General features: G+C 39.2%; 1 protein-coding gene across 1 annotated transcript in view; it reads right to left on the reverse strand.

The window, feature by feature from the left end:
* The window catches only part of Dhc62b (Dynein heavy chain at 62B), a 962114-nt gene that overhangs the window by 699471 nt on the left and 236362 nt on the right, over window positions 1-26281 (reverse strand). The window contains exons 11-13 of the mRNA XM_070302893.1: window positions 25638-25923; window positions 12532-12693; window positions 9282-9493 (exon numbers count right to left, since the gene is read on the reverse strand). Coding sequence (XP_070158994.1) covers window positions 9282-9493; window positions 12532-12693; window positions 25638-25923 — 660 coding nt within the window. The remainder of the gene's footprint in view (window positions 1-9281; window positions 9494-12531; window positions 12694-25637; window positions 25924-26281) is intronic.

Consider the following 26281-nt stretch of genomic DNA (forward strand, 5'->3'; position numbering starts at 1 on the left):
AAGCAGTGGTATCAACGCAGAGTACTAATCCATGGTGATGTCCGATTAGCCATGAAGCTTGACATTTCTCAGATTTTGTAAGCGCACGCCATGATACGGGACTTGCAAAAAATTAGTGAGAGAGAACAAATCCGTTTCTCAGTATCGCTACTTCCTTCACGACAAATTTTCGCCCGACAATGAATCCATGCAAATCCACAAACGTTGGCGCGATCATGTTGATAATATTACAGTACGATTGCAAGAATGATGTACGTCTGCTGACAAAACCTCAATCTTTAAATTCCCAGTTTAGATAGAGTTTAACGTTGGTCAATTTACAATCGTTGAATGTAGTAATATCTTTTGACGTAGCATTTTTTCTGCCAGTCTGAATCGCGCTATCCTTCTCCCATACCCGTACTTCGCGCTATCCTTTTTCTATTCTCAATCGTCTCGCGCTATCCCTCCTCCGTACTCTTGCAAAGACTATCTTCTCCCAGACCTATCATCTTGCGAACTCGTACCTCGCGCGTCATCGTTTTCCTACTCGCAAACGTCGTACTCGACCCCTCGCTTACCGATTTCACTACGGTTCCCCTCCCCTTCTGTGGACCTTTCGCCTACTGGTTGTGTCGCGGTTCTCCCGCGTGTAGATGTTACTAATACTGAGCGCTGTAAAAAACATTAAAAAATTGCGCTCTATAAAATGTATTTAAAATATTCAATTGGTGGATGAATTATTAAAGATTCATCCAAATATTATTTAGAATAAACTATTGTTAAAATATATTTTTGTTGTCTTTTATTCTTCCTTTTCTTCTTTCTTATCCCAGTAGGCGAGTATTAAATTTCAGTACGTGATGTTAGTTAGCAGCGTCAGCCATTTAATTAAAATATAAATATATTGTTTTTATCCTTTCTTGTAATATTTATCACACCGTTTATCATGTATCAATTTTCAGTTATGGACGACTTCTAACATTTTTTATATCTATAATAGTCCGAAGATGGTCCGAAACTGAACCGAAACGTTTATATATTATATTATTAATTTTAATCTTTAGATTTATTTTGCGTCCTCTATCTTGCGCACGGCTCCTGTTAACCCTCTATAATATTTTTGTTACTTAACATTGTGAGTCTTTAGAATTTTATTATAAAATATAGATGATACATTTCTATAGACATACAATTTTTAAAATATTTATTTTATTCGTATATAAGTAATTAATTTGTAGTTTTATGTAGTTGATATTGTTTCGATAGTTGCTCAATAGCTGTTCAATAGCTATTCAGAGCTGTTCGATAGCCGTTCGATAGCTGTTCGATAGCTGTTCAAAGCAGTTTGATAGCTGTTCGATAGCCGTTCAATAGCAGTTCGATAGCTGTTTGATAGTTATTCAAAGTGGTCCGATGTCTTTTCGATAGCCATTCAATAGCTGTTCGATAGACGTTCGATAGCTATTCGATAGCTGTTCGATAGCTGTTCAAAAGTGTTTGATAACTGGTTATTCGATAACTGGTTGGAAAGCGATACTTGAATATCAGTTTTCGCTATTGGGATCTATACGAACTTCCTCTATTGCATAATACGACCAAGCATTCGTGGACCGTGAAAGCCACCTTTCAGCTGGTGAATTCGCGATACATGATCTTTGCGCTGCAGACTGGCAGAAAAAATGCTACGTCAAAAGATATTACTACATTCAACGATTGTAAATTGACCAACGTTAAACTCTATCTAAACTGGGAATTTAAAGATTGAGGTTTTGTCAGCAGACGTACATCATTCTTGCAATCGTACTGTAATATTATCAACATGATCGCGCCAACGTTTGTGGATTTGCATGGATTCATTGTCGGGCGAAAATTTGTCGTGAAGGAAGTAGCGAAACTGAGAAACGGATTTGTTCTCTCTCACTAACTTTTTGCAAGTCCCGTATCATGGCGTGCGCTTACAAAATCTGAGAAATGTCAAGCTTCATGGCTAATCGGACATCACCATGGATTTTAATGGGAGGATGGAAACGTTCCATACAGCTTTGCTAGGCGTTTGATTACGAGAGCTGTGATAGATGTGACGGAAGAGGAAGATGGAGCATCTCCCATCGTGTACGTTAAAAGACACGAAAAACGAGAATGGCTGACCGATATACTTGACGATGATCCGAGAAACGACGTTATTATTGAGACCTTGGATGCGGACTATGAAGATATCACTTCATTAAATAAGCTAGATGTTACAAATACTATGCGCTGTGAAAAACATTTGAAAAATTGCGCTTTACAAAATGTATTTAAAATATTCAATTAGTGGACGAATCATCATAAGGATTCACCCAAACATTATTTAAAATAAACTATTGTTAAAATATATTTTTATTCTTTTTTATTCTTCCCTTTTCCTTTTTGTTATCCCAGCACGCGAGTATCAAATTTCAGTACGTGACGTTAGACAGCGGCGTCAGCCGCCTTATCAGGCTACAGATGTTACATGTCTATAGACATAAAATTTTTATAATAATTGTTTTGTCGTTCAATAGTCGTTTATAGCCGTTCGATAGCCGTTCAAAGCCGTTCGATAGCCCTTCAAAGGCCGTTCAAAGTCGTTCATAGCCGTTCGATAGCCGTTCTAAAGCCGTTCGATAGCCGTTCAATAGCTGTTCGATAGCCGTTTAATAGCCGTTCGATAGCCGTTCAAAGCCGTTCGATAGCTGTTTATAGCCGTTCGATAGCCGTTCAAAGCCGTTCAATAGCCGTTCAAAGCCGTCCATAGCCGTTCAATAGTCATTCAATAGCTGTTCGATAGCCGTTCAAAGCCGTTCGATAGCCGTTTGATAGCTATTCAAAGCCGTTCGATAGTCGTTCAACAGCCGTTCAAAGCCCTTCAATAGCTGTTCGATAGCTGTTCAATAACCGTTCAATATTGATTTACATATTATAATAATATATTATGCATAGTTAAAAGACGTTAGATAATTGGCCACGTGCTTACTTTTGTCTTCTTATCATGTGCAGAAGGTAAGCGTTCTTTTTAAGTGATACATCTCCTACTCTAAAATGTTTGAGACAATGTCTATCCCATTGCATCTGTCAGAAAGTTTCGAGCGATCTTCAAGAACAATGAATAAAAATGTTTCGCCTTAATCTGGTAAGTAGTGTTCAGTGTTTTGACATGTGTGTGCGACATTATGTGTGATATTTGTTAATCAATAATATATTTCAGTTCGTGCAAATTGACATTATTCATCGGCAGTACATGCGGTGGATCCGCGGAGAAATGCGGTAGGCGCACGCCAGTTTGTGGGGCGATACTCGCGAAGCTCGCGAATGTGCATGTGTGCACCAATCGCAGTCCGAGGACATTTTTTTGCGACCTCTTTTCGGCCTCGAACCATATGAAGAAGAGGAGAATTGGGAGCCGGAAGAAGAAATGTTCGAGAAGGTGGATGAAAATTGGGTGGAGGAGGAGGAGGAAGAATGGGAGGAGGATTGGGAGGAAGAGCTTGCGGCTCCAGGCGGGTAATGTAAGTATCCATTTTTAAAAATTTTATAATATTAACAAATAGATTTATTAATAAAACTTTAATTTTTTTTGTTTCAGAAGGAGTATCGTCATTTATATATTTTTTTTTATTTTTATATTTTTATTTTTATTATCATTTTAATTATTTCTTATTATTTTTTTTAAACACACACCAGCGCCTTCTTTTTTCTTCTTCCTATTTATGCATGCCTCGCGCTATCTCTCTTTCTCTCTTTCTCTCTCTCATATTCGTCCACTATTCTTTTCTTACGCTCATATGGGCATATCGTGCTATCCTTTTCCCACATCCATGCGAACGTCTTGCGCTGTCCTTCTCCCACATGCGTGCATGCGGTCGCCTCGCGCTATCTCCCTCATACCCACCATCTTTCGAACGCTATCCTTTTCTCACGTCCATGCGAACGTCATCCCTCTCCCTATTCACAGTTTTTCTGTTTCAGAAGGAGCGCCGCCCTATTATACATATTTTATATTTTTTATATTTCTATTATTATTATAATTTTATTTTATTATTTTTATATTTTTATTTTATTATTTTTATATTTTTATTTTATTATTTTTATCTTATTATTATTTTTAATTCACACACACATACACACACACACACACACACATACACATACACATTTGTATTATATACACACTTGAATAAACTTATTATTATTATAATTTAAGTGTCATTTATTTATGTGCTTCCTTCTTTCCTGTTCCTATGCATACGTGCATGCCTCGCGCTATCTCTCTCTTTATCTCTTTCTCTCGCGAACGTCATCCTTTTCCTACGTGCATGCAAACGCTATCCTTGTCTTACGCTCATATGGACGCCTCGCGCTATCCTTCTCCTACGCCCATAGAATATCATTAGCGCTATCCTTTTCCCACACATTGCAAACGGCTCGCGTTATCCTTCTCCCACGCCCATAGAATATTATTAGCGCTATCCCTGTCCCACACATTGCGGACGCCTCGCGCTATCTCTCTTGCATCTATTCGCGGACGCGTGCATTCCCTCTTCCCCACGGACCCTCGCCTACCGAATTCGTCGCAGCCCCCTCTCTCTCTCCGCAGACCCCTCGCCAACTGAATTCGCCGCGGTCCCCCTCTCCCCTCTCCGCGGCCCATCGCTTACCGGTTAGGACGCGGTTTTCTCTCCTTCCCTCTCCGCGGACTCCTCGCCTACCGGTTAGGACGCAGTTCCCCCTCCTCCTCTCTCCGCGGAGTTCACACCTACCGGTTAGGCCGCGGTCCCCCCGCGTGACGTTATACCCCCCCGCGTCTGTTTCCCCTCGTTTCTCACCCCCCCTCAGAGGATCTGAGTTAGAACTCTCTTAGATACACTATTAATTATCATTTTTGATCTATTTTTTTATTAAATATTTTTTAACTTTCTATATTTGTCACACGGAGGAGCACTCAATCGCAGCGTTCCTTGTGGCCAGACAGTGAATTATAAAACACGACTTCAATATGTGAGTCACCTCTCACCACCAAAGTTGCAAGACCTGTGTATATGACCATAGCCGCTCTCCTCAAGAGTTCTTGAGCTACGGTCTAATTTTCGATCGCAGCGGCTAATTGGACTGTGGGTTAACGAATTCGCTGCCTCGTCGAGCTTTTTGGACTTTATCGACCATCCTTAAGTCCGCGTACGGAATAGGGACGGAGAAATCCGCCCGTTTTCTCGATTTCCTACCGCATCTCCGAACAACTGGAAATACGCGACGCGTCAATAAACAATGACGCTTCATTTACGCCACCATAAATCATGGCCTCGCTATCCGCTCCATTAACCGCCGCGCCTAATAATCGTCGCACCGTTTCTTTTGTATCTTGCGCTCGTAATAATAAACACGGACTCGCCATACGTGCACTTAACGCCGCGCGCCGAGTTACCGCCGCGCTTTTATAATTATATCTCGCGCGTTCTATTGTATTCGCGGAATTATCCGTATGCGCACATTATTGCAATACGCGACGAAAATCGCCGCGCTTTAAATATCTCGCACTGAAACATCCGCCGCGCGCTTGTTTCGGGATTTAATCTATTATAAACTGACTATTGCAGGAAGCAAATAAATAGACCTTTTAAATCACGTGTCTTTCGTCGTCTCAATCCTTTCACGAGCCCTGATTCCAACTGAGCTAATCCGTGCTTGCGGAAACGGCTCGTTACAGTATTGAAAAAGGCGCAAAGTGCCTCTGCTCCTGCCCTGCTGGTATTCGTCGGGCGGCAGACTACCGGCTGGTCAACTGCCGGGAAACGATGGGGGTGCATTGTTACATTCTGTTAGCAGATTTAGAAGAGATACTGAAGAAAAGAAGATGGGGGGTGTTAAACTGGGGGAAAGGAAAATGTATTCTCTGGCATACGCAGACGATATGACACTGTCAGCGAAGGGCGATAAAGGAATGAGGGCAATGATTGTTGGCTAAAGGGATATCTAGGAGGGAAAAGATTAGAAGTGAACGTTAAAAAAACGAAGATTATGGTATTTAGGAAAGGGGGAGGGAGAAGAAAGGAGATAAGTTGGAAGTAGGAAGGGAAGAGATAAGGGAAATGAATGGTGATCGTACCGGTGATCGTAATATAGAGCGCAATACAATTCTTATGATTCCATCAAAAAATGGACCTATCTTTCACAAAGTAACAGATTTAATTTTGCAATCAAATGAAAATATATTAATATTAACAGAAAATTTAAACTCATGTTATTTGGATGAACATTATCAGGCTTATGAAATAATTGATAGTCAAGATTTTCATAGAGATTGTATTCAATTGCAACAAATACTTTCACATACAGTAGTAATTACATGCCAAATTAAATCTTCTAATGGTCACAAATATATACCAAAACTCTGGATATAAGATATATGAAAATTTGGTGTATATAAATTTTACTTCTTTCAACCTTGTTTTATTATTTGGTTCAGATTATTATTTTACATTGTATATTTTTATATTATTGTAAATATACTTATTGTACTTTTATTATTTTTTGTACCTATCATTAATAAATTTTTATTAGATTAAGTAAAATCGTATTATTTATTTTATTCGTTAAATAATAAATAAAATATTATTAATTATAAATAAAATCAATAAAAAGAAAAAAAAGAATCCTGGGAAAAAGTAATAAAAGAAAAAAGAAAAAATATATTTGTCTGAATTGTAAAAATTGAGATTTAGCATTACAACATTTTACAATGATATACAATAAAGATTATAACTTTGCACCTACGAATTTTTACTATGGCAAATGATAAAACATGTTAGGTAAGTGTTAGTTTTAAATTTTACAATGTTGTATTATTTAATTATTAATTAATTTATTCTATAATGTCATGATGGTCCACCAATAATACAAAAAATAGTAAAATGTAATTTAAAATTGTATCATAAATTAATATAAAATTTTCTCCGTGTAGGTTACGTTTTTCATGCAAATGGCGGACAAGAGGAGTACATAAAGGGTAGGGTTAAAAGAGCAATGGGAATAGCGGAACAAATATGGGATAAAGGGAAAAAAGTATTTGGAAAAAATATTGGGAAAAGGTTATGTTTGTTCGATACATTGGTTTGGACAGTTTTAGGATACGGGGCGGAGATGGAGATAGAAGGAAAGAGAAAAAGTAGAAAGAATAGAAAAGAAATTTTTAAGATGGATATTAGGGGCAAACTGGAGAACACGAAAGTATATGATAAAAGAAAAAGTGAAGAGGGATAAGTTAAGAGGGAGGACTGCAAGAAGGGCTTGGAATTTGGAGAAAAGAGTGGAAAAGGGAAAGGGAGGAAAAGTGACGAAAAATTTTTTTAAAGAAATTAAAATGAGATTGGAGAAGAGAGATAAAGAGAGATATAAAGAGAGATCAAAATGGGAGGAAGAAAGAGAGGACTTTTATAGAGAAAGAGGATTAAACGATAGAATAATATAGAAAAGGAAGAAGGAGATGCCAGATTATAAAATAATAGAGAAAAAATAAAAGGAAATACAGAAGAAAGAAAAGCAAGAAAAAATAAGAAAGTCGAATTACAACACATGGTATGGAAGAATTAAAAGCAAAGGCATACCGAAATATTTAAGGAAGGGGTTGACAGAGATAAGATGGAAGAAGATTGCAAGATTTAGATTAAGATATGAAATGAGAGAAAGTTAGTACTGGGAAGACAAGAGGAAGAAAAGAAGTGCAAAATATGCGGACGGGAAAAGGAAACATGGAAGTATATATGGGAAAGATGCTGAAAGAAATAGGAAGTGGAAAAAGAATGCAGACAAGAGGTGGTGAAGAGAATTCTAGGGGAAGAGGGAAAAGGAGAATAATAGATGAAGGAAGTGCAGAGAGGAGAAGGCGGATAAAGGTGAATAAGAAGGAATGAGAGAATGAACAAATAAGAGAGAAAATGAGAGAGAGCGTGAGGGAAAGAGAGAGTGTGTGTGTGTCTGTGAGAAAGGGGAGGAGATGAAAGAGTCGTAAATGACAGCCGGAAGCGGAGGTCCTAATAGGTTATGGAAGATAGAGAATTAAGAGCGTATGTATAAATAGGTAGGAAATGACAGAAGTTTGTATAATAGGAAATTAAGATTTAGGATAAGCATAAAGTATAATACAATAAGTTAATGAATAAATAGCACAAGAAGTAAAACGAGAAGTGTAAATTGTAATGTGTAACACTAGCTGTTAAGAGTAATTGTTAAGAATAATATGTAATCCTAAGGAGAATCAATAAATTTATTACATACATACATACATACATTTGATTGCGCTTCGGATGCATATCGATTCTCTATTATTGAAAGGACTTAGCTGTAAATCCTCTTTACGTGACTCTTAAATCTCACGGAGCTTGGAGTAACATCGTTCCCGCTGTTCTTTTGCCTACAGTTGTACGAAGCGGAACCATAACTCGAATTTTCTTTCGCGCAAATAATCTTATGGTCATATCTCATTGCTAATGCCGTCGATCTCGGCAAAATTGCGTTGTCCAGTTCCCGGACGAACCCCCCAAAATGTTGTGTCTACGGATCGATATCGATATTTCTCGAACACTCGCGACACAACCGGCACTCGCGTACCTCATAGTAAATAAAGAATACTTTTTTAAAGAAGAACAAAAGGAACTTTAATAATAACACAGAATTTAGCACAGAACACAGAACAGAAAATATCGGTAATTTGTAATGACAAAGACGTCTACACCGAAAGACATCCATCGCGAGACTCTAAAGGTGGGTATACATTTAACGAAAGTTGGTTGTTATCATTTAGCAGATATATACGCCAAAGGGAATGCGAACAGAATGTTCGATTCGCATTCGGCTCGATTCCCTCATGAGGCAGTACATCAAAGACAATTGCGAGAAAAACGTTCAAAAGACGTTCGCATTCACTGTTCGTTCGCTAAGTGTATACTCACTTTCAGATGGCGGTTTTTCTAACAAGATCGGCCGTTGTTTTTCAATAACCCCCTTAGTAACGTGTTAGAGGATGATCTACTAAAGACGGGTACAGCAAATTCAAGAAGAACCGCCACAGACGACACGCAGAGACGAAACATAAAGGGCGCAATAATATTAACACACTATAATATTTATGTGTGCATGAATACAAATATAGTGATATACATGTATATACAAATATATACGATATAAATATATGTACATATGTATATACGAGAAGAAATGCACATTAAATAATAATAAATATAAGAAAAATATACACTGTGCTAAAGAAAGAAATTTTGGTAACATACCCTAGTCTATTGATTCCTTCAAAACACTTTTTCAAATGTGGTTGAACACGAAGCGGTTCCTTAGTTTCTGAAAGAATCTCGAACATGTCGTCGTTACTAAGAAAAAAGAATCGCGGGAAAAATAATCGTTTCTTCTCGAGATAGTTCAGCACGCCCATATTAATCTTTTCCAGCAAAATATTTGCTTCTTGCATATGTTCCAATAACCCTATCTGTAAAAAAATATAACTTTGTAATATGAGAAAGAATGAAAAAGCATACTCAGGTAGCAAATGCATGTCATTTGATGTCAAAATAATGTCATTACACATCAAAATAAAGTCATTTAACGTCAAAATGACGTACGTATGCTATCTGGATGGATACTCAACTTATTTATTATAATATATATTTAATTATTATATCGCAATAATGACTAGCGTTCTAAATGCGAATATTTCCGTATATAAAATTTCGGGTGTATAAAAAAGATGAGGATCCCAGAATATTTGAAAAAATATAAGTTTCATAAAAAAATGTTTCAGATAAATGTTGTAGGGTATAGAAAAATCTATTTATTGATCTTATCAGTTTGACCTTGGGTGGCGTCGCCAAGGTTAGAGTAAAATCATTTTGAATTTTTTAAATGGAACCTTCTGCTTTCTCTTGCATATTCTTATAGCCCTTCCTAAGACCTTTTCAAAAAACTATAATGTTATCAACTTTCGATCAGCCGTTTCGAAATTATCGAGGTTTTTATAGTAAGATATCGGTGACAGTAGGTTTGACCCCAATTGATCCCTGCTTAACTTTTCCAATAAAAGTCTCCATTTCTTATACGGTCCTTCTTTTCAATCCCTTATATTAATAAGGTTTATTAACCATATTACAATTTATCATTTTATAGTCATATTAAACTAATAGCAAAGAACCCCGCACTAATCATATGGAAAATCTGTCCCGATCAAATCAATTGGTTTTTACATATGTTGTAGCTTATGACCTACTGAACAAAAGATGTAATGGGCACAAAGCTCAATAATGGACAGTTATCGAGTTATAACCAGTCAAACATGAAAAATTCGGGCTGCCGAATAGTCAAATCTCGGAAGGTATTGATTTTTTTGAAAAATGTTTGAAACAAACATAGTAGATTTTTACAAAATCTGTTAGTTGGTGACATTATTTGTAAATTTTGAATGACCTTGAAAAGCTCCGTGAACAAAAATCTTTATGTGTCACAGCAGAGATAAGGACCCCACGGTTCGTCACTCCCGTAGTATTTTTTGACTCCAAACCCTCTCTGCTGTGTGTATATGTGTGTGTGTATATGTGTGGGGTAATAAAATAAATGATCTTATTGTATATTACTCATTATTTGAATCCTGCTGTGGTGGTCTCTGAGCGGCATCTAATATTGTGTTCAATAATGATGAAGAGGGATAATGAACATTGGGCTGGTGTCGTGCATATCCTAAATACCACAATACGCTGGTTACATGTGCATATGTACCCACAGTCCGTGCGCCTGACTTACAGGTGCAGTAATAACCAAAAATCGCCTCCCTCTCATCATCTATATTATCTGCATCTCTTATGTTGTAAGCTATAAATATTTGATGTTTTGTAGCATTACGGAATCGTGAAAACACTCGCACCCTTATGAAACCTTGTTCATCAACCAACGAATCCAATTTAAATTCTTCTTGTGCATCACGCTGCATTTTATCTTGAATATAAGATCTTGCTAGACGAACCTGAAATGTACCAATAGTCAAATCTCGTAAATATTCTAATGTTAGGCGTGGAAAGTCACGTAACTGTCCTTCATGTAAATGTATCCATTGTGCATTTCTATAGCACATCCTTTCTACTTCAACTCGCGCTTGAACAATATTAACCTCTCTAGATTTATCAAGAAGTTCTCTTGTTCATGGAGCTTTTCAAGGTCATTCAAAATTCACAAATAATGTCACCAACTAACAGATTTTGTAAAACCCTACTATATTTGTTTCAAACATTTTTCAAAAAAATCAATACCTTCCGAGATTTGACTATTCGGCAGTCCGAATTTTTCATGTTTGACTGGTTATAACTCGATAACTGTCCATTATTAAGCTTTGTGCCCATTACATCTTTTGTTCAGTAGGTCATAAGCTACAACATATGTAAAAACCAATTGATTTGACCGGGACAGATTTTCCATATGATTAGTGCGCGGTTCTTTTAGAAATTATTTTTTTTTTGGATATCTAGTATAGAGTATATAGATTTTTTATATTAATAACTAATTAAGAACTAAGTTTGGAATGAAAAACTTGTATACAATTTAATAAAAACTTATTTATAGATTTTTTTTATTTCTAGAAATTGTTTCGAGAAAATTACAAAACGCATCAAAAAGTGAAATTCTAAAAAAATATCGAAGTTCCTTGCAGAGAGTGGAGACAGAGAAGGAGGAAGAAAAGAGAAAAGAGAGCATAATCAATAAACAGTTTCTTTCAATGACTATACCAAAGAGAGTATTATAAGAGGTTTTTTTCATTGATTATACCCCAAAGAGAGTATTATTACTTATATATTAAAATTTCTTTATTAGAACTTTATATTATATTTTTAAAACTTTTTAAATTCATATAAAACTTTATAATCATATTAATATATAATGTTATATTATATTTATATAAGAATGTTTATAAAATTGTTTGAAGAAAATTAAAAATTAGAAAGTTATTAAACTGTAAACTGTAATTACCTTTCTGTATATGTTCATTTTTTATTTTAAATTGTTTAGAATTTAGTAACAGCGGGTTTTACATTTATTTTTGGCTAGTAATGAACTATATTATGAATTAATGCATTAAATTTTTTTTAATCAATATTGGCAAAAATTCATTTTTCATTGTGATTTATCAATGTTGTTATCAATATTGATAAAGACATTAGTATATCATGATGCAAAATAAATTTTTACCAATATTGATTGAAGAAGTTGATGTATTGGTCCAATAATACAATTTAATATTGGCTAAAAAAGAATTTACAATATTGATCCAATATTAGAAATCGATTTGTATTCAATCTAACAAAATTTTTTATTATATTGGCCCGATATTACAATTTAATATCAGCTCGAAAATGGCGTCTACTTTACAATATTGGACCAATATGGTAAATCGGTTTATACCCAATATAAAAAATTAGATATATATTGTTAGCCAATATTGCTGCAATAAACTTGTGCTATTAGGGATGCTTTAAAATTACGTACAGAGCCGGCAGTCTCGCGAACTCGAGAATCCATCATAACGTTCTGCATTGTTTTGCGATATGTCATATCAACCTGGAAAAACAATATCTCCTCTTCAGGCAGCTGCGCCACGATATCTTTGCTTGAGAAGATTGGAAGCAAATACATCCATTGCATTTGCACCTGCAGTTAAGAGGAACATTAACTATCACAAAAGATTCATTTATCACTCGTCATAGTTCAACAACAAATCGAAAACCTTAATTTTATTATAAATAAATTCAAAAAATTGTGTTGCAAAATTGAGGTTATATACATTGTGACGTGACGTTTTTGGAACGTCCGTCACAAGGGCCGAATGGCCCGATCGGGGGCGGTTTTTCGGGGGCCTGCGTTCTCTCGATTTAGGGAGAGAGCGGCCGTATCGTCAGATCGACGAGATCTTACATTTGTGAGTAATAGTTACCGAAAATGTAAGCTCGAGATGAGCCCGCGAATTGGTTGTCGGCACGAGGTCGAGCGGCGGGATCTCATCCGGCGGAAGGAGAGGAAAGGAGAAGAGCGACGACCAAGAGCGGGAGTCCAGGATACCCAGGAAACAGGAGACGTCAGGTCGTAATTGTCAAATATTAAAAACACTTTTGGTGGCTAGTAAACATCGCTGCCGGTAATGTTATATTTCTTACGGCAGAAAAGGAGCGCGGAGGGCCGGAATAATCCAGCCAAAGGGGAGGCCACTCCACCCGCACGAAGCGAGGGAGTCCCAAGGACGGAGCAACGAGCGGACTCTCAATCCGGAGCTCAATCTATTCGACCAAATAGGAAAGAGAGCCGATCGGGCGCAGCCGTAAGCCCGCACCTTTAAGCCGAACAACAAGAAAATCTTGGAAATTCCGGGGCGATGAACCCACCAACACGGCCGTGTTGACAACAAGGATCGCGAGGACCGCAGGACGGCCCTGCGTAACGCGAAAGCGCCACAGGTGGCACGATAGCGATTTATCGCGCCGGCGTGTCTCCTGCAGGACTCTCGCTCGGCACTGTTCGGCGAGCTGTACGAGAGGACGCAGGTTTTCCGAGGAGCGAGCGAAATACTGAACCGATTAAGGGAAGCACCGAGAACTTCCTGCCGGTGGGACGAGCGTCGTCGACCGATTTTGTTGCCGAATAATTGTAGATAATTAATTCGGATGAGTCGCGCCCTTAATAGTTGTCGAGCCACGCGTTTTGGTGGATTAACTTTGTGAATATTTTTGGTAGATTAAGTCGCACGGCCGACGGGCACACGTCGCTCATCCGAATTATGTAAAATAGGCTCTCTCTATTCACTTCGCCGCCGCCGACAGTCATTAATGTTAGTCTCGCGTTTGTAATAATTATATGTTGTGAATTATCGGGATTTTTGCGTTCACGCGATATTCCGACTCGCGCAAAGTATTGCGCCGCGCGACTCGTACACCACAGTCGTTATCGATAGTTTCCGTATTATCTCTGTGTATTGTTAGCGCGTATCTTGTATGTATTGTAAGAAATTGGAGTCAGGAGACAGCGAAATCCTAAAAATTCGTGCAAGAAATCTATCGGGTGTCTTTGAGCCCGCTATTAGTTTTCGCGAGTCATTCGAGCTAGAGATTAGGCATTTCAACGCAAAGGTCATCATCATTGTTATCGAGACGTATATCGGCTTACCGCGAGCTGGACCAACGGACCGATTCAAGTCGTACAATCTAGAATTTTTTATTATATCGAAGCGGATTCACGGGCGTGCGTAAAGTAGTTACCGGCGCATTCGAGAGATTTCTTTAGTTGTCGCGGCCTAATTAAGTCTCGTACGGCTGAAATCCTCGCGGCCGAAAAGTCGAGTTAAAGCGCGTAAGACGCTCGGTAATTTAATACTGTTGCGCACGGTCGTGCGCACACGCCGATCTCCGCGAAATAATATATCTTATTCGCCTGTAAAATAACTACTGTCATCCAAGGCTATTATTTATGCGAACTGCTCTATACTCTTATTTCTTTTTAATATATTATTGTTATCTCTATTGTTATAGCCCGAACAGGCTATACATGAATTATTAAATATATTATTCTAAATACATATTATTTTATATGATTGCTCAACGTGTAACGCGAATACAGATCACGTTACGAGCGTTGACCGAACAAAGCGCTGACAACGCGAGCCACGCGCGATGCCCGAGCGACTGTGCAATCATTTCATTGCGAAAACGCGGAAATCAGGGCAAGCGGAAGAAGGACATTGCGAAAATGCAACGTAGAAGTCCTACTTAAAAGCGAAATAAAAAGGAATAAAGAAATTGCGAAAGTGCAAGCAAAGAAGTCCTACTTAGAACTTCTTAGCTTGCATCCGGATATTGCCAAAATCAAGCGACACGACACACAGCCTTGTCGCTAAACGGCCCCCTCCGGGGAGCCAAGGGGAGTTAATAAAAAGGCCCACCGCTAACGAACGGCGGGCAGTCTTTACCATTAATATTACGCGGACAGTCTTGATCATTAATTAATATTACGCGGGTAGTCACAATAACTACCAAACGGGCAATCTTTATTCCTTTACGCGAGCAATATCTCTAACAACCGCGAGTGTCAAAGCGAGTATCAATAATTATTATAATATTGAATAGCCACGCAGTCGGCAGAAATATACACGAAGAAGCGAGAGGCGAGTTTCGAGACCGAAACTCGACTCTAGACACGCGCACTTCAAGATAACCGTTATCGCGATACGCGACGCGAGCGAAAGTGCAGGAACATTGTAATCAAGCCAAGTCACGAATAAAATAGATATTAATATATTTATTTAAATGCAAAAGTGTCATTTCTAATCAAATAAAGACAGTGAAGTTCTCGGGCGGAGCTCGAATTCCTAAATTCCTTCCGGCAAACAATCCCAACTACCGTGCCTCTCAGGAGGCACAACACTATTTTAACATATCGAATGCTCATTTTGGCTCCCGTGTTCTCGACTCTCAAGATTTCTCCCGTCTCCCCCGAACCTCACCCTCTACCATTTCGGATATATTGAGTAGCCGCGGAATTTTGCCGTCGCGTTAATTATCGGTCGCGCGATTGTCTTTCGGTGTTGCGTTTATCGTGAATGGTGCGGTCTGCCGTACCTGGCGCCCAACTCGGTTTATTTTGCGATACAGTGAATCTTTGTGGATCGCGAGATCGATATTCGAAATACGCGCCGACGGTGTATCGTGTGCATCGAAGAACCGCCCGCCGAATAAATAATTATTACTTAAATAATTTAAAAGAAATTACAGTTACAATATATATATATTGTTGCGTGCGCCCTTTGTCCCTGCGTGTCGTCTGTGGCGGTTATTCCTGTGGCCACAGCTCGTCGTGTGCTCTATCCCGGATGAGCTCTCCAAAGGTTGCGTGCGCGGATCGATATCAATTATTCTCGAACGCGCGCGACACAACCAGTACTCACGTATCACGACGAAATAAAGAACAAACATATATATAGGGTGATCCGGAATAACTGTTTGTCCTTAAAGGGTCGTATTCCTGAATCAATCCTAAAACAATTTTTTCTTTATGAAAATTTGGTCTGAAGCTTAGTTTCTAAATTATAACAAGAAAGAGTTAGCGAATTACAGGACGAATACAGAAGGCAGGCAGGGGCGGCGCAACTTACCGTCCGATGCAAGTGCTTACGTGAGGCGCTCGCTACAGCTGATCGAACACTGTTTGCTACACACGATGTGTGTGTGTGTGTGTGTGTGTGTGTGTGAACGTGTACGCGTAATACACACACATACACGTTTTCTCTCACACACATATCTATCGCGTATAGCAAACAGCGCTGTAGCGAACGCCTCACATAAGCGTCTGCATCGGACGGTGAGTTGCACCGCTCCTGCCTACCTTCTGTACTCGTTCCGTAATTCGCTATTTCTTTTTACTCGAACAACACAACGTGCGCTTCGCGCGCGCCATTTATTCTTTTTCATTAAACATTTTTAACGATATACAGGGTGATTCAAAATAACCTTCTGTCCTTACAATGTCATATACTTGACTCAATTCTAAGACGATTTTTCCTTTGCTAAAATTTTTTCCGAGGCTTAGTTTTCAAATTATAAGTCAAAATAGTTAACGAATTACGGGCCGCGTACGCGAGGCAGGCAGGAGCGGCACAACTCACCGTCCGATGCTGATGATTACGTGGGCCTCTCGGTGCAATCAACTGTTTGCTATATGCGATAGGGTGTATGTGTGAGAGAGAACACACACATACACATTCTCTCTCTCTCTCTCTCTCTCTCTCTCTCTCTCTCTCTCTCTTAAACCCATCGCGTGTATCAAACAGCTGATCGTACACACACTCTCTCTCTGTCTTTCTCTTTTATACCCATCACATGTAGCAAACAGCTGATCGCACACACGCACTCTCTCTCTATCTCTCTCTCTCTCTCTGTCTCTCTTTCTTATACGCCATACACACATCGCGTGTAGCAATTAGCTGATTGCAGCGTCCGACGGCCGGCGATCTGGAACAACTTTTGCTAAAGTGACGTTATTTTAAGAAACACGTATTCTTGACATAATTCTAAAACATTTTCTTCTTTATCAAAATTTTATTTGAAACATAAGGACGGAAGGTTATTCCGGAATACCCCGTATATTATTTTATATATATTGTTGCGTCCCTGCGGGTCGTCTGTGGCCGTTATTCCTGAATTTGCTGTACCCGTCTCCGGGAGAACGTTGCTAAGCGTTGTTGTTAAACAACGGCGGACATCTGGAAAGAGATCGGCCATCTTGGAGTCTCGCGACGGATGTCATTCCGGGCAGACGTATTTCAGATTACGATAACCGTTATTGTTCTGTGTTCCTTGTATAATAGTGTTATGTGTTGTTATATTAAAATTCCTTTCGTTCTTTTTAATACGTGTCCTTTATTTACATCGCGGTACGCGAGTGCCGGTTGTGTCGCACGTATTCGAGTAATATCGATTTCGATCCGCGGACGCAACATTTTGGGGGCTCGTCCGGGATACAACGGAGTTGACGATTTTCTGGAGAATTGTGTGTTTTTTCGTCTATAAAAATGGAACAGGAAAATTCGCCGACGGCAGGAGTTACGACGAGAAAGAGGAGTCGTCTAACTTCAACGGCGGCTACGACATCGGGACAATCATTGAAAACGGTTACGCTTCAGTCAGCGATGCGTGAGATCCGTGAGCTACGCGAGGAGCGATTGCAGCAGCGAGCCGATTTTGAGACGCAATTGCGCCAACACGATGAGCAGCGAGCTATATTTGAGGCACAACTGCGCCAACGCGACGAAGCGTTACGTGGAATGGAACAGAGAATTCGTCTGCTGGATAATAACAACCAGCTAAATCGCTCTATTAACAGAAATTTTATGCCTAATGTTACGCCTAATTTTGAAAGAGACGCGCGCGATTCAATTAATATTAATACAGAATTAGGCTTTAAATTAAAGCCGGATATTTTTGACGGGACTGTTCCGCTAATGGAGTTCTTCTCACAGTTCGAGTTAATCGCGCGAGCAAATAGGTGGAGTGACGCTGCGAAAAGTGTCGCTCTCGTATCATGTCTTAGAGGAAAGGCGCGTGCGGTATTGGAGTGTGTCGTTAATATTGAAGATCTCTATTACGCGGAATTGAAATCCAAATTAGAATTGCGGTTTGGAGAAGGATTTTTGACAGTCATATTATTCCCAATTTACGAACAGAAAGCAAAAGTTGGAGGAAGATAAGGTTACCTTGGGCTCTGAAATTGAACGGCTTTCGCAGTTAGCGTATCCCGAATGTACGCACGAAGTTTGAGATAAAATTGCTTGCGCGCAGTTCGTTACCGCTTTGTTTAATAGATTTGTGAGAAGAACTCTGCAGTTGGAAGGAATCACCTCCTTGAAAATGGCCATACAAAGGGCCATGGCAGTGAAGGTTATACAGGAAAGTGATTATGAAAGACGGAATAATAATTTCAATTTCGGCAATAATAATAATGATAAAAATAATTTTGCTAAAGGAAGGAGATTCAACAATTTTGATTTCGGGAATAGGAATAATTTTAAAAAATTTGACAATAAAAGAAATTCTGGAAATTCTGGCGATAAAGCTAAAGAAAAGAAACAGGAACAATTTTTACAAAGGTTCTAGCACAAATAATAATAAAACATTTGTGAAAGAATGTTGGCAATGTGGAGGCTCAGGCCATTTTCGAGCGGAGTGTCCGTTTCTAAAGAAAGGGGGAAACTGAATTTTGTCGAGTTGTTCGGGGCAGGTTCGACGCGAGAACAAGGAGCCCCAATAGAATTACAGAGATATTTATGTAATTGTAAAAATGTTAGCAATAATACTGGCACTAATAATAAGAAATTGTTTAATTTTGAAGGGTTTATTGATGAACAGTTGTGTAATTTTAAAATTGATACGGGTTCGGATGTGTCTCTTATCAGGAGTAATTTTGTTAGAATGCCTAAGCGGCGAATCCCTCTTGATAATTCTTTTCATTTGAAATATTCCACGGGGGATGAAGTCCCCGTAAAATTCAAGGTAATCGTGATAATTAGCTTGGGAAAATGTTCTGTAGAACTTCCGGTTTTTGTCGCTGATATAGTTGAAGATTGTTTATTGGGAAATGATTTTCTGTCGATTGTTAATTTGGAAAATATATTTGAGCCAATCTTTGGCAATCCTAGTGTGGGGAAAAAAGAAAAGTTTTTATGTTCACGCATTGAAGATTGTATAGATGAAGTTCCTCCATTTTTGAAAAAACTCTTTCAGAAGGAATCTCAAGATTTTTCAAGTAAACAGAAGGATATTTTTGCTCGATTTTTGGTAGATTTTCAGGACATATTTTCGGAGGAAATAGTGGTTGGAAATTGTAATGAGGTGGCGTATGAACAATTCTAATCCAATTAAGCAACCCGACGAATTCCGTTGCAAATGCGGGAAAAGGTCGATACAATTATTGAGGATATGAGGCGTCAAGGAGTAATTGAGAAATCACAAAGTCCATGGGTCTCCTGCGGTTTTGGTGAAAAAAAAGATGGGACGATTAGATTCTGTGTCGACTACAGAAAATTAAACGCCGTGACTAAAAAAGATTCCTATCCAATGCCTCGGATTGATGATATACTTGACCAGTTATCCGGAAACTCTTGGTTTTCTTCATTAGATTTGAAGAGCGGATATTGGCAAGTGAAAACTCGTTCAGAAGATAAAGAGAAGATAGCATTTTCAATTGGAAATGGCTTGTGGCAGTTTACATGTGCGCCATTTGGATTCTGCAATGCTCCTGCCACTTTCGAGCGATTGATGGAAAAGGTTTTGCGAAAATTATCCAAGATTTGTATAGTGTATTTAGATGATGTAATTATCTTCGGTAAAAATTTCGAGGAGATGTTGGACCATTTGAGGCAAGTCTTCTTGCGTTTGCGCTCTGCCAATTTAAGATTGAATCCGAAGAAGTGTTCTTTCTTCAAAAGGGAAATTAAATATCTCGGTGATGTTGTTTCTGAAGGAGGAATTACTTGGAATTATACTAGGAAAAGAAAAGGATCAGCGTCCTTCTTGGCAGGAAATTGTTTCAGAAGATTCGTTTTCTTAAATTTATTGGTCGCAGTGGGATTCTCTCGTTTTAAAAAATGGTGTTTTATTTAGGAAGTGGGAATCACCTAATTTACAGACTTCTGTTCTTCAAATTGTAGTTCCACAAAGGAGAATTCGGCAGATCTTGGAAGAAGCTCATGATTCTTCTTCCGGTGGACATTTCGGAGTGAACAAGACCTTGGGGAAGATCCGAAAACGGTTTTATTGGGGCACCTGTAAGCAGGACGTTGAAAATTAGTGCAGGTCTTGTCACGTTTGTATTGCTAAAAAAGGACCTTTTGATAAAGGGAAATCTGAACTACGAATTTATAACGCTGGAGTTCCATTTGAGAGAGTGCAAATGGATATTTTGTGTCCATTTCCGACATCTTCTACAGGAAATAAATACTTATTAGTTGTCTCTGATTGTTTCACCAAATGGGTCGAAGCTTTTCCATTGAAGAATTTCAGGGCGAATATTGTTGCGGAAGTCTTCGTAAATCAAGTAATTTCAAGATACGGTGTACCTTCAGAATTACACACCGATCAAGGGAGGAATTTTGATTCTCGTGTTTTCCACGAATTGTCGAGTTTATTGGGAATTAAAAAGACCAGAACTACCCCATTTCATCCTCAGTCCAATGGTTTGGTCGAACGTCAGCATCAAACAATTATAAATTATTTGGCTAAGTTTGTTGCGGAAAATCAACAAGATTAGGATCGTTGGATAGGAATGTGTTTATTAGCTTATAGGTCAGCTAAACACGAGACTACAGGGATTTCTCCAGCCGAATCATGTTTTGGTCGAGATTTGAAACAACCTTTAGATCTTCTTCGTGGTAGTCCTCCAGAAGTTGGAGTGGATGTTTCGGAAGAAAGTTATGTGACGGAACTAAAAGAAAAATTGAATAGAATTCATGATAGGGTTAGGCAACGCTTAAATATGAAGTCTTCAAGAGCAAAGGCTTACTATGATCGAAAGGCTCGTCAAATTCATTTTGAGTGTGGACAGAAAGTCTGGTTGTTTAATCCTCGTAGGATTGTTGGTAGGTCTCCCAAGTTACAAAGCAATTGAGAAGGTCCTTATGAAATAATTAAGAAGCTTAATGATGTTGTTTATTGTATCCGGAAATCTAGAAGGCATAGAAATAAAATAGTTCATTTAGATCAATTAGCTGCGTATCATGAAAGGCAGATTTACATCACATCCGAAACCCGATTTATAGTTTATGTTACTTGATATTTGTTAATTTTCTTTCTGTTTTTTTTAAGGAATTGAAGAAGATATTTTATAGAATCTTCTTTCGAAATTTGTTCTTCAAAGACCATCATTGAAGACTCTGTCTCACCCCGGTTTTTGACCGTGGTTTTTCCGTGGGACGAAAGGCGAATGCCGAGACAGGGACTTGAGGTGTCCTCTTAGAAGGACGGTGGGTCTACGGGTAGATACCCCCCTCTTGTCCGAAGATTCGCTCCCTTTTGAGATGTGGAGAGACGGCAGCATTGGATATTTCCGAAAATCAGGCGAAAAATGAGGTACAGCTACTGCAATTTCAAGATTTATCGAAGTCGATTAGGTTCTGGATTTTGACGGTGCTCGGTAACCTGCAGCAGCAGCTCAGGGTAGAGCAGGAAACCGTTTTTGTACCCTGGAGTCGACATTGAATATTCTCGTCAAGCGGGTTCGATGGCAGTATCCTGTATATTCCTGGAGGGTGTTTGATTGGGGCCGATAAATAATGGCGCTCGGTAACCTGTAGCAGCAGCTCAGGGTAGAGCAGGAAGTCATTAAGGCACCCTGGAGTCAACGCCTTGGAAGAAGAGAACAATGATCAATCCATTTAATTTAGAAGAGCCCTTCTACCATTGATTGTCGGGACGACAATCTTGAAGAGGGGGAGTATTGTTGCGTCCCTGCGGGTCGTCTGTGGCCGTTATTCCTGAATCTGCTGTACCCGTCTCCGGGAGAATGTTGCTAAGGGTTGTTGTTAAACAACGGCGTTCATCTGGAAAGAGATCGGCCATCTTGGAGTCTCGCGACGGATGCCATTCCGGGCGGACGTATTCGATATTACGATAACCGTTATTGTTCTGTGTTCCTTGTATAATAGTGTTCTGCGTTGTTATATTAAAGTTCCTTTCGTTTTTTCAAAGGAGTTAATTATTTACTTGCGGTACGCGAGTGTCGGTTGTGTCACGCGGATTCGAGTTATATCGATTTCGATCCACGGACGCAACAATATATATATTTACAATATATATAAAGATGGTAATTAATTAATGTATATATATTATGTATATACTGTAACCGTATATTTCTTTTAAAATTATTTAATTAATAATTATTTATTCGGCGGGCGGTTCTCCGATGCCCACGGTACACATTCGGCGCGTATTTCGAATATCGATCTCGCGATCCACAAAAATTCCCGGAATCGCAAAATAAACCAAGTTGGGCGCCAGGTACGGCAGGCCGCACCATTCACGATATACGCAACACCAAAAGATAATCGCGCGACCGATAATTAATGCGACGGCAAAATTCCGCGGCTATTCAGTATACTCGAAATGGTAGAGGGGGGGATTCGGGGAAGACGGGAGAATTCTTGAGAGTCAAGAACACGGGATCCAAAATGAGCATTCGATGTATTATAATAGAGATAACAATAATATATTAAAACGAAAGAAACAAGAGTATATAGCAGTTCGTATAAATAATAGCCTTGGATGACAGAAATTATTTTACAGGCGAATACGATATATTATTCCGGCCCTCCGTTCTCCTTTCCTGCCGTAAGAAATATACATTACCGGCAGCGATGTTTACTAGCCACCAAAAGTGTCTTTTAATAGTTAACAATTACGACCTGACGTCTTCTGTGTCCTTGGTGTCCTGGACTCCCGCTCTTCTCTCTTCCTCTCCTTCCGCCGGATGGGATCTCGCCGCTCGACCTCGTGCCGACAACCAATTCGCGGGCTCATCTCGAGCTTACATTTTCGATTTTTTTCTAACCGAAAGTCAGATCCCGCTGATCTGACCATCGGGCCGCTCTCTCCCAAAATTAGGAAGACGCAGGCCCCCGAAAAACCGCCCCCGATCGGGCCATTCGGCCCTTGTGACAGACGTCCCAAAAACGTCACGTCACAATACATATGTATATACAGGATGTCCTAGACTACCAGTATACCTCTTTTCTTTCAAAAACTAAGGATTTTAGAGAAAAACGTTTTGAACAAAAAATGTATGGTATCGAGGGAAACATAAGATGGTGTTATTGGGTTTGACCTTTTGACCTTGGATTGCATTGTTAAGGTCAAGTCAAGGACACCTTTAATTTCTTAAGTGAAACCCCCTATTTTTCATTACATATTCTTGTAGCTTATCTCGAGAGCTTTCCAAACCACTGTAACGATGCACCCCCCATCGTTACCCGGCACGTAGCCAGCCGGAAGTCTGCCGCCCGGCGAATACCAGCCGGGCAGTGGCAGAGGCGCCTAGCGCCCTTTTTTTTAATATCTCAAACACCGCGGTTGTGATAAACAACCATGCGGCCGTTATACGGCCGCCGTTACGCCGAAGACCGAGCATTAGCCGAGCGCTGCCGGAAGATCCCGAGCGTCACCCGCCGAATTGCCGCGTCGTTTCGCCCAGGGGAAGCGACGCGTTTACCGTAATTTACCCGCCGAAAAACAACGCGTCGTTATCCCCACCCGGGGGCGAACGACGCAATTACCGATAGACGCTCGGGTATAAGAAGACAGCGTTTCGGCATCTCGGGACCAGAACGATTCCTGAATCCGCTCGAGCTGTACGCTCCGAGATACCAGAAACCGATCCTGAAAAGTCGTAGCAACGACGGAACGTGGGGTTGACGTGTTCGCAGCCTCCGCCGAGCATTCTCGGCTTCCGTGCAGTCTCCGAACTCCTGACACAAATCCGACCGACTCGACGAGAGCGGAGTGTTCGCCGCTCTCCGAGACTACGGTCTATCATTCGACCGCTCCAGCTAGCCGGATCGTGGGTTTGCGAGTTCGCTGCCCCGTCGAGTTTTCTCGACTCCGCCACGCTATCCTCAACTCCGCGACCGGAAGCAAGGACGGAGAGTTCTCCGCCCGATCGAGGGTACTCGATCTCCGCTCGCATTCCCCGACCACTGGGAACACGCGATTAATCCCGCGATCACGATCGGAGCCATATTAATACTAGCAAATTATAATTATCGCGCCGAAATACCTATCACCTGCTATTTCATTATATTCCGCGCGCCGTCAAAATAAACACGGCCTTGCCGTATACGCGCCGACCGACCGCGCCCAATTTCTTGCGCGTCTCGCGCGCCGTCAAAATAAACACGGCCTTGCCGTACACGCGCCGACCGACCGCGCCCGATTTCTTGCGCGTCTAGCGTGCCGTCAAAATAAACACGGTTACGAATATTATAAGCGGTTCGATATATATCGAACATCGCGCACCGAATAACGAACGCCCGTTGCATCTAGCGCGCTGCATCATCCGCCGCGCGCTCACTATTGTAAATCGACCATTGCCGAAAGAGGCAAATAAAGACAATATCTAAATCTTTCGTGTGTCTCACCTTTTCACGAGCCCTGATCCCGACCGAGTTTATCCACGCACTCGCGAAAAGTGACCCCGTTACACCACTATAATAAAGTATTTTTTTATTAAGTACTTTTTGAGTTATTTTATATTTTAATCTGACATATTTTGATATAAAAAATAAAATATTTTGTTAAATATTCAGTTTTCAATAATCTTGCCGTAATACTTTTATATACAGAATAATGAGACAAATCAATTAGTATAAAAAATAATTGTTTTTAAGAAAATTATTTACAATGTATTTTTTTAAACAGTTATTTGTTTTTTTTTTGGCACTAATTGATTTGTCTCATTATTCTGTAAGATCATTGAAAACTGAATATTTTACGAAATATTTTATTTTTTATATCGAAATATGTCAGATTAAAATATAAAATAACTCAAAAAGTACTTTATGAAAAAATACTTAGTTATAATGTTTTGGAAAGCTCTCGACATAAGCTATTATATAAGAATATGCAATAAAAAATAGGGAGTTCCATTTAGGAAATTAAAGGTGTCCTTGACTTGACCTTAACGATGCCATCCAAGGTCAAACCAATGACACCATCTTATGTTCCCCTCAAAACCATACAATTTTTGTTCAAAACGTTTTTCTCTAAAATGCTTAGTTTTTGGAAGAAAAGAGGTGTACGGGTGGTCTAGGACACCCTGTATGCATATACACACATACATGTATTATACATACGTATATACATACATACATAAACATATATACATTGTCATATGTGCGCGCGCACATATATATAAACACATACATGCGTGTATATATATGTTGTATAATTTACAATTCAACTTGTATTTTAAATAAATAAATTTTCAAAGAAGTTATGTATATTTGTGTGTGTAACTTATGTATTTTTCAATTTCATTAATTCAATTTTTGAAGACTGACAAATATTTACCTTCGTCCATTCGTCAATCGTCGATTGCATGCGATGAAGTAGTTTATAAAAAAATTTGACTTCGTCCTCGATGACCTTTATAAAAGCCGATCCTCGCATTGCCTGTATTTTAACTATGTGCTCCTCTAACAGTGTTAGTATAACATCCAACTGTGTTAAAATCGAAACATGTGTGTCTTTGTATGGCACAGTAATAAAAAACATGCTTTCCCAATCGCTTATCATTTTCGTAAGTGATTGCTCGTGCGCTAATTCCCTTGTCGCGCCGCTACTGACTATCTCATATCTGCAAAATATTATTTTTTTAAATTATCTTAAATTTTCAATCTTTGACGATTTAAATTGACTCCAATAAATAAGTCAATATTTAAATTTTACGTTGATCTATAATTATTATATAATATAATTATTTTATATAAATATTATATAATATAATTAGTTTTAAAGTTATCATTTCTGCGACCGACTTTTCCTTTTAAGTATCTGATAGCGAGTTAAAAGTAACGGTAAAGTACTATTAGCAACTGAACAATATAACAAGTAGCATATTGTACGTGCATGCGTACGTGTGTGAGTCTGTTGTTTCAAGTAGCTTAGCAGTTACTCAATTGTTGCACACTATATTGGCACATTTCTCGACAATC

This window comes from Polyergus mexicanus, unplaced genomic scaffold (assembly GCF_030449975.1).
Source record: "Polyergus mexicanus isolate NDT 795.1 unplaced genomic scaffold, iyPolMexi1.0 SCAF_10, whole genome shotgun sequence".
NCBI classification, from domain to species: Eukaryota; Metazoa; Arthropoda; class Insecta; order Hymenoptera; family Formicidae; genus Polyergus; species Polyergus mexicanus.